The 9,475-nt window shown below is 33.8% G+C and overlaps 1 protein-coding gene across 1 annotated transcript; it reads left to right on the top strand.

The window, feature by feature from the left end:
• The first annotated feature begins 756 nt into the window (after window positions 1-756).
• On the top strand, window positions 757-9,056 carry LOC110739185 (probable N-acetyl-gamma-glutamyl-phosphate reductase, chloroplastic). Its single transcript, XM_021919646.1, has 14 exons — window positions 757-1,064; window positions 2,504-2,713; window positions 3,267-3,374; window positions 3,475-3,561; window positions 3,734-3,784; window positions 3,886-3,957; window positions 4,465-4,584; window positions 6,887-6,947; window positions 7,078-7,158; window positions 7,482-7,561; window positions 7,637-7,726; window positions 7,833-7,961; window positions 8,205-8,313; window positions 8,693-9,056. The coding sequence occupies exons 1-13, from the start codon at window positions 906-908 to the stop codon at window positions 8,310-8,312; spliced, it is 1,356 nt and encodes a 451-aa protein (XP_021775338.1). The 5' UTR covers window positions 757-905; the 3' UTR covers window position 8,313; window positions 8,693-9,056.
• The last annotated feature ends 419 nt before the right edge of the window (window positions 9,057-9,475 follow it).

The following is a 9,475-nucleotide window of genomic DNA, read 5'->3' as shown; positions in this document are numbered from 1 at the left end:
CTTGTGGGGGGGGGGTGCTTTGGGGATCTACGGTGTAGTGGAGTGAAAAATGAGAGACTAAGATGGAGGTGAAAGCGATATTTTAGGGCATGAAGATTGCTAGACATAAGGGTATGAGCCGCATTGGAGATCGAGAGTTAATCTAATGGTGATTGAGGCAATGAGGAAGCGTTTGCATGGTTCCAGTTCCTTTCATCTGATTAGTAAGGATATTCTAGATTTTTTCCCCTAATTTTACTAGTGTTTCATGGTCTTTTGTAAAGCGAGGGGGTAATAATGTAGTACACAAATTGACTCACTTTCAACCATGGGAGTTTATCCAACGGGTGTGGAGTGACGTAGTCCCTTCTCGCATTTTGGAATTTCTTTGGTTGATCTAGATGGTATATCCGTTTTACACAGAACACTAACCAACTCATATAATTAACTAAGTCATACAATTCTACACTTGCTAAGTTGCTAGTCTGCAACTGCATTTATAATAAAATGTAAATGACCGTCAGCTGATGTTAAAACCGCAAAGGTAACACTACCTATACAATTGCATAATTCACACTTGGCCATGACAAAAAGAGTCTCCTAACTACATTTTTAGGAAAACTCTTCCTAAACACATTTAACACATGATAAATTGTGATCGACTTATGTTACCATACTTTCTTTTCGTTTGTTAATGTAATTCCGGTGGTTTTAAAAATTTAAAAAAAACTTACAAATAAAATAATATAAGGTTTTTTTTTTTTTTTTTTTTTTTTTTTTTTTTTTTTTTTGTACGAGACAAATTATACTAGCTTTGGTATGGGAAGGAAATAGAAGTGTAAAAATAAATTTATATTTTGTACCTTTTCAAAGAGGTTTACTCTAAACCCATTTATTTATTAGACGGATCTAACCCTTTAATAACTATGGCGGGTCATAGGGATCCAAGGCGTCCAACCCATAAAATTGGTGTCTTTGAGATTAGTGAGATATCCATTGAAGCGCATTCAACGTTCTCCATTGAAGCGCAGTTGGCGTTCTCCGTTGAGTCTAGTTTTTGTATCCCCATTGAAGCAGCTTCTGAGGTAAGTTGTTTGTATTTGTTATCATCATGTCAAATATCCCTAAAATTTGTTTGCAAATGTATTGCATAACACTTTAATGTGAGGATTTAACTATGAAGTCAGAGCTCTTTTCCCTGGGCCCAGGGGGGCAGGGGGTGCCCTGCCTCAGGGACGGGCCTGGTGCACACCTGAATTAGCAATTGCAACTTTTATTTTGAATTTAATATTTGATTTCACTGCATGAATTAGCAATTGCAACTTTTAAGTTCTGGGTATTGCTATGCTAAATGCTAATTGCAAATCTCCTTGCTTTTGCCTATTTGGAAATAATGCTCACCACCTATTCGAAGAAATGACAGTAGAATTGGAAGATGAATTGGATATTAGATTTAGACTAATTATGGGTTTTGATTTTATATTCTAGAATTGGAAGATGATAAACAATAGTTTAGAATACTTTTGGAAGGGAGGTGGAGGTGGAGGTGGAGGGAAGTCACAAAGATCTTGGGGACTATCCATGATGTTAGTTGTAACTAGAGCTGGTTATTGGGCGGGTCGGGTCAGGGTCGGTGCGGGTTGGTTGCGGGTCAGGGTCAAAGAGGGTCACATTTTATAGGGTCAATATAGGGTCGGGCCAATGCGGGTTGCGGGTCGATAATAGGCGGGCCTACAAAATATCAATTAAAATATATATTGGACAAAGCCATGATTAAATACATATGAATACAAATTAATCTATATAATTATTTTTACATTATGTATTTTATTTATCAACTAAATTGGAAAAATATTTTGGCCCTATATTGACCCTACCCAATTTATTGGCCCGGTCCATTAATAGCCCTGTCCATTAAAAGCCCTATGAGCTTGGCCCTGACCCTATTATCATTGGGCTACCCTGTCCAATAACCACCTCTAGTTGTAACCGAGAAACACAATTCATATAGACTAGTTTACTTACTTTTAAAAACTAGCCTTGATTCTTCCGTTTGCAATTGCAGGTGTGCAGGTGTGGAATATTGTTTAGTTTTATTTAGTGAGAGGGACTTGTTTTTGCAAGTGGTGATGATGGTGTAATTAAAAGCTGCCAAATTATGAAAACTTGTCGTATGCAATTGTTAAATTTAATTTAAAACATATGTAATCTTTCTCTCTTATTTAATTGTAATACGAATTATGTTAAAAAAAAAATAATGGTGTATTTTAACGTTTTTTTATTTTTTATTATTTTTTTAATTGAGTTTGTACCCCCCCATTTCTCAAATCTTGGATCCGTCATTGTATTTTTTAACTATTAGTTATTATTATTGAAGGTGTGAAAGATTTTAATGAGCAATTTTTTTGCTAGAATTTTGCTATGTGCACCGTATGTTGATATTCTTAGGCAAGAAGATTTTTTATGTGGTTTTTAGAGCCTAATTTGAATAATGTAGTCAAAATTGGTTGCTAATTTGTTGCAGCCTTTTGTATATAACTCTTCAATGTTGGGATGGAAGTATGACAATGGACTTTATCTCCATGGGTCCAGGGCAGCCGCCCCTCCTGCCCGGGCTCAGGTTCGGGCCTGCGTAGTTTCAGCTCCAAAGAATTTGCAATCTTATGAGAAGAATAATTTGCAGAAAAGTATTCAAATTGGTGTTCTTGGTGCTAGTGGTTACACTGGTTCTGAGGTAATAATTTCTAATATACTTGATTTATAAAAATTAATGTTTAATGGCAAAATTAATTCTCCATTTGTTGCTTGTATATGTTTGATTTATAAGTAGCAATTGTGATCTTACTAGTATATAGCTGGTGCAAACATTTTATTGGAATAATTATATACGAAGTATATTTTGTTTGTGTATATCTAAAAATTAAAAAAAAAAAAGAAAAAACATTACTGGGTTATCTTTGCAATGTTACTTGGACTCAGCATGACTAGGTTATAGGATTTTGCATATTTGGTCTAAAATGAAGTGTGTGTTTCATTCATCTATCTAACACAAGTAATTGATGTGAAATGAAGAGTTGAAGTACGGAGTAATATAGTGTACGTGTCTCTTTAAATTATTACAATACATAGTTAACTTTATGACGCATTAGATTGTGTTGTTCCTTTTGGATAAAGATTGGGAGAATCTCTTATGTTTTAGTTTCGTAGTGTAGCTTTAATGTTGTTGATTTATTTGAGATGTATGTGCTCATTTTTTAACGACTTTCTACATGTGTTCCTTCTTTTAGATTGTTCGTTTGCTCGCCAATCATCCATACTTTGGTATCTCTGTGATGACTGCTGATAGGAAGGCCGGTCAATCAATTGCTTCAGTATTTCCACATTTGATCACCCAGGTATGAAGTCATTGTACTTTGTTTCACTTTCGCTAGTTTGTTCTTCTGCTTTAGTTTATGATAAACCTGTCGATGAAGATGTTGATCTTCTTCTTTGCAGGATTTGCCAAATTTGGTTGCTGTCAGTGATGCAGACTTTTCGAAAGTTGATGCTGTGTTCTGTTGTTTGCCCCATGGCACAACACAGGTTTTCCCCTGCCTTACATAATAAGCATTGCACGAATGCACGATAAGATCTTATCTACTGGAATGAAGTCAGTGGGATTTATGCAAAAACTTCACATGTCCGTGTGACCAATTTCACTTCAGTTTGACATCAACATGTAACATCCTCCTTTTTTTGTTCATTTCTTGTCCAGGATATTATTAAGGCACTTCCTGGCTCGCTAAAAGTTGTTGATCTTTCCGCTGTATGTGTCCAATGTAGATGTTTCTTTCTCACTTTCTATTTTTTTAGTTTATATTTATATACATGTGGAAATTAACTGCTTGAATGTGAATGTTTGTGAAGGATTTCCGACTGCGAGATACTGCTGAATATGAGGAATGGTATGGTCAACCTCACAGAGCACCAGAATTACAGGTATGCCAATTATTAGTGTTTTTGGATGATTTATTTGCACCATACTTTTAGTCTTACCAAATTCTGGTCAATCTATACAGCTTTCCTATATGATCTATGAAGTCCTTCAGACATACAATAAAGCAAAGGCAAATCTGATGGCTTCACTTGTAAAACATGATATGATATGTCATAGCTAAAACTTACACATCTATTGTATTAAATCCCTTTCTTGAAGCAATGGCATATAAAATCCTTCTTAGGTCAAAAATGACAATTTTATCAATTATACTCTCTCATGGAGTTTTTATTGTTTGGACATACCAGGTGGTTCTGATCTATATTAGAAGCTTATGATTAACCGGAGATAACCAGTCCATACTGTTCTCTAATAACTAAGACTGTTATCAACATTGTTCGTTGTTTTGAAATGTCGTGAAATTTTCTTGTTTAACCTTTTGCACTCAAAATCCACGCGTCTATTTTTTTTTCCTCTTCTTTGAAATTTGTTTACTGTCTTGCCTCCAGAAAGAAGCTGTATATGGTTTAACAGAAATATTAAGGCGTGAAATTCAGAATGCTCGCCTAGTTGCTAACCCTGGTTGTTACCCAACTTCAATTCAGCTTCCTCTTGTTCCCTTATTAAAGGTTAGCAATTTCTATTCTGCTTCAAAAGATCTGCTTTGACCTTTTTTAAGATTTTGGCTCATGAATGGTTTTGTAGAATGTAAATAAGATTTAAATAAAAAGGAAAATGAATGTGTATGAGTGTATGACATTACTATTTCACCTTCTATTGTTTAGCTTCAGGCTATTAATCTAACCAATAAGGATTTCAAAGGTTGATTTGCATTACAATAGTGACACATCAGTGGGGCATAAGATTCATGATTAAAAGATATGTAAATCACAGCCATAATATTAACAGTTAAATGCTTCAAATAGGTACATGAGAGATTCATGTTAAAATCAGGAGCTCTTTCTATCTTTCTAACATCACTTCAAGTCTTAGCTACATTTGAGTTTGTGTTGAGGTGGTGGGGTGGGGGAAAGGTAGAGCTAAGTTCAGAAAAATTGAATAAATGAGAAGACTATGCAAGAACAGACACTTGAACAATTTTTAGAACATTTAGGAGATGCACGACAATTAAACCTTCACCTGCCAATAGGGATGGAAATGGATCGGGTTCGGATCGTTGGAGCTCCACCCGCATCCATCCGTTTCACCCAATCCATCCGTCACCCGCATAATACATCACCCGAAATCCATCCATCCACCATCCGCGGGGGAAACGGATAGGCCGGGTGGTAAACGGGTGGGTGAATAAAAATTAATTTTAGATAAAAAAAACTTGAGAAAACTATTTTAACCCTTTAATATTAAAATAATTATTGTAAAATAATTGTGATATGTCAAATATTAACATAAAAAATAAAATATAATCGTACCATACAACTTCTAATATGCAAATATTATATATGCATAAGATATTTATATTTATTTTAAAAAAATAAGAATATTTATAATGCTAAACAGATGGATGGATGGGTGACGGATGGGATTAACCACCACCCGAATCCAACACGATCCATTACCCGATTCACCCATCACCGCCTCTCATCCATATAAACCGGGTTTTTCACCCGTTTAATAAAGCGGATGGACCAGGTGGTCGGATCATCCGTTGGATATTTCCATCCTTACCTGCCAATCGTACTCCCAATTAAGCAATTGGTGATTTGTATCCCGCACATGGTACACTCAGATTAAAGCGGAAATGACATAGTATATAATTATAGAAAACATCATGAATTTATAAAAGAACATATCACTTAAATATAAAGAACACAATAATGTATGAGAAACTATTTAAAAAAAGGTAAAGATGATTACTAATTGAGTTTTACCAAAAATTTAATGTCAAATCATTTCAAAAATTCAGATATCAAGAATTTCTGTGTCTAAAATTATTTTCACACAAATATAATTCAAACCTTTCATTTTTAAATTTCAAAAATTCAAAATTTAAGAACATATTATCCAAGGAAAAAGAACATAATTTGTATTATTGATACCCAATGAATATGATTCGTTTATATAACTTAAAGAACATTATTTGTAATGTAAAGAACTTATATTTTAGACTCAAATAATATATTAATCAAACTCAAAAAAATATGTTTATTTCAATTAAAATGTGATAAAAGAACATTTATCTGAATATGAAGAACACCATCTTCAACCTTAGAAAATAACATTGAAACTGAAAAAAATAGATTAAAAAATTTAAAAATACCTTTTCTCTCAGCAACGATTGCAACGAATTGGTCAATTACATCTTTTAATTAAAATATTCATCAGAACAATAAAATCAACTTCATAATGACATTAAATCACTTCGAAATTCAATGTTTAACATGGTTTCTCTCTTTACATCAACTCAATTTCTCTCTCCCAACAAAAAAAAAAGAATTTTGTTTACCAAAAGTAATATGGAATGTAAATAATAAATTAAATTAAGGAATATGAATATCAAATCAATCCTTTAAATCAAGGAGAGAATTTTGAATTTTTATTTTTGTTTTGCTTGTGTACTTTGTATTTGTACACATTGTTCTTTACGCGTATTTATAACTCTTGTATTTTGACCTGGTGTACCATGAGCGTGGTACACGTAGGTGTAAGATGAAATTTTCGTTGACTGAGGTATGGGTGATGATTTGGTGGATAAATATTTAAGGGGTGTTGAAACTCTCTATTAGTCTACTTTTCACTGTCTTGCAAGCAATAGCAAGTGAGCCTACTAACACGTCTTTACTCCTGAGCTTTCCCTATTCGTTTGAACAGTGATAGTAATCTTTGTTGAACGTTGAAAGAAGTGGGGGTGGTATAGATGTTTATCTGAAGCTTCAACTTGTGTATTTTCTTGTCTGGTATTTTGCCTTGCAGGCTAATCTTATAGAATACAGTAACATAATTATTGATGCAAAGTCTGGTGTGAGTGGGGCAGGTTAGTATGATGCTTAAAATTCAGTTTTTGTTCTTTCAACAAATATCCGTCCATACCATTTCACCAGGGAAATGGGATTAAATTCTATCAGATCTTGTTGCAATTGTTTTAAGAGTGGTTCATATCGTAGGACGTGGTGCAAAGGAGGCTAATCTATATACCGAAGTAGCTGAAGGAATTCATGCATATGGTGTTACAAGACATCGTCATGGTCAGTATTTGATGTCCATCAAAGTTTCCTAGGTTTATTGTTAAAGTGAGCTATCCTGAAGTTTTAGTTGGAGACTTGATTGTTTTTGTACATTTTTCTTTCAAACAGCTTTTTAGGTCTGTAGTTACTATCTAGATCTTTGGAAGATGAATCACTAGTTTCATTGTTGTCCAACTCATTGCTTTCTTTGTTACATCTTTTTTGTATGTAGTCTTTTATAGTGTGTTGTTTTCACTACCTGAAAGTTTGTTTAGGATTGAAAATCATTCTTATAAAGGCTAGTGTTTTGTAAGCTGCTAAACACTTTGCTGTTTGTTTTTCAGTTCCCGAAATAGAACAAGGGCTGTCAGATGTTACAGAATCTAAAGTAACTGTCAGCTTCACTCCACACTTGATGCCAATGGTAGTTTATATTTCAGTGTGAATTCTTCTTTATAGAACTTTCCTGCTTGGAAATGTAACCTTTGCTTGCCTGCAGAGTCGGGGTATGCAATCCACTATATACGTTCAGATGACTTCAGGAGTGACTGTTGATGATCTCTATGAACACTTAAAAATCTTCTCCGAGGTAAATCCTAGACATTATTTGATATAATCAAAATGCCTGTCAAGTGTCAACTATTCATCTGACTTTAATCTTCAGTATTTTCGCTTCTTTATTTCATTTTTTGCAGAATGAAGAATTTGTTTTCTTGTTGGAGAAAGGTGTTATTCCACACACTCGAAATGTCCGTGGATCGAATTACTGTTATATGAATGTCTTTCCTGATAGGATCCCTGGGAGAGCAATCATAATATCTGTTGTATGTTTCAAAACACTCAAAATTGTTTAATTGTTTCCTTCACTGCACCAATAGATGGCTATTCCTTTATTTGAAGATGATATTAAACTATCTTCAGTCTGCTCTTTTGAGTAGCGCTCAGCTCAAAAAAAAAAATTTATTTAGTCACAAGTGAGATTGATACATAGTTATTATTTTGTATGTGTTCTGTATTCTTTCTTGTTCTCCACCAGTAGCATTGAGTTTTGTAAGCTTGTCCTGCAGATTGATAATCTTGTGAAGGGAGCATCAGGTCAAGCCATACAAAATCTGAATTTAATGATGGGATACCCAGAGAATACAGGGCTACTCTATCAGCCTCTCTTTCCTTAGGGTATATTTTCTTTTACATATGATGTCTTATTTTTCTGTATTCTGTATGCTACAAAGTACACATGCAATAAACCAACTGGTTGAGGAAACAAAAAAAAAAAAAAAAAAAAAAAAAAAAAAAAAAAAAAAAAAAAAAAAAAAAAAAAAAAAAGTTCTGATAATGTTTGACTGTTTGAGCATATTTCTCGCTCTACTAGTTGCTTTCTTTTTTAAGTAAGCCTAATGTCATATGCATCAAAGCTTTCAAAAACATTTAATTTTCATCTAGTTGAGGTCTTTTAGATAAATGTCATTGAGACACGGGCATTATGACTTTTAAAATCTGAATTGTTGCTGAAAATATGTAAACTTATTGATCATTAAATATCGCATCCTTGCAGGTATAATGTCAATTGGTTGTGGATTGCCAATTGTGGCCAATGGGAGAGATTAAGGCTTCTATTGTTGTTGTAACTTGTAACCGGTGGGACAATCCAACAATGCTGATAATTTCTTGTACCATGCAACCAAGTCTGTCTTTCCCCTCTCCACACCTAGAAATGCCCTTTTCGTATCATGTAGTTTTTAGGGACATTGGATGCTATTGAGGGAAGCTCAGGTTGTTGTACTGCAATGTGTGCCAAAAGTACTATATTACACTGCAGATTGGAAAGTCTAGATAAATTTATCCTTTTTTTTTGGTGCAAATTTTGAATTTTTTCAGTACTGAAGTGAATAATGAGAAATAAATTCCCTTTTGGTTTTCATCCAAGTCTTAAAATTTTAATATAGTGTTCAGCTAAGCTTGATTATTGCAATTAAAACCGTAATTTTTTTTTAAAAAAACCCCAATCGTGATCTCGTTTGTGGTAGCCGTGATGTTGTGGAGATGGCTTGTAACGGTTAAAAAGAGCCCATCACGGATTTCGCAGAATACAAGTAGATTTTTTCACTACTTAACTCATTTTCTTTGTATTTATACCATATATTATGCCCAAAACTATTATAAATACAGTATATGAGGTTCTTAGTGTGAATTTCAATTTGGAGTTATATGACTGGAAATTTGTTAGATTCTACCCACTAATAAAAAAGAACAAAAAATTCAAAAGTTTGAATAAACACTATCTTTTTTGGCAACGAATTTCGACGAATTGGGCCCACTTATAATTTTTCCTCCAAAA

This window comes from Chenopodium quinoa, unplaced genomic scaffold (genome assembly GCF_001683475.1).
Source record: "Chenopodium quinoa cultivar QQ74 unplaced genomic scaffold, ASM168347v1, whole genome shotgun sequence".
In the NCBI taxonomy this organism is placed as follows: Eukaryota; Viridiplantae; Streptophyta; class Magnoliopsida; order Caryophyllales; family Amaranthaceae; genus Chenopodium; species Chenopodium quinoa.
The sequence above is the reverse complement of the archived record's forward strand: the minus strand, read 5'-3'. Positions and strand labels throughout refer to the sequence as shown.

Bases quoted from the DNA above. Each gene is read 5' to 3' on its own strand.
- LOC110739185 (XM_021919646.1), top strand. From the start codon at position 906: ATGGCGGGTCATAGGGATCCAAGGCGTCCAACCCATAAAATTGGTGTC. The intron at 3,785-3,885 runs GTATGTGTCCAA...ATGTTTGTGAAG, and splicing joins AAGTTGTTGATCTTTCCGCT to GATTTCCGACTGCGAGATAC. The intron at 6,948-7,077 runs GTTAGTATGATG...TTCATATCGTAG, and splicing joins GTCTGGTGTGAGTGGGGCAG to GACGTGGTGCAAAGGAGGCT.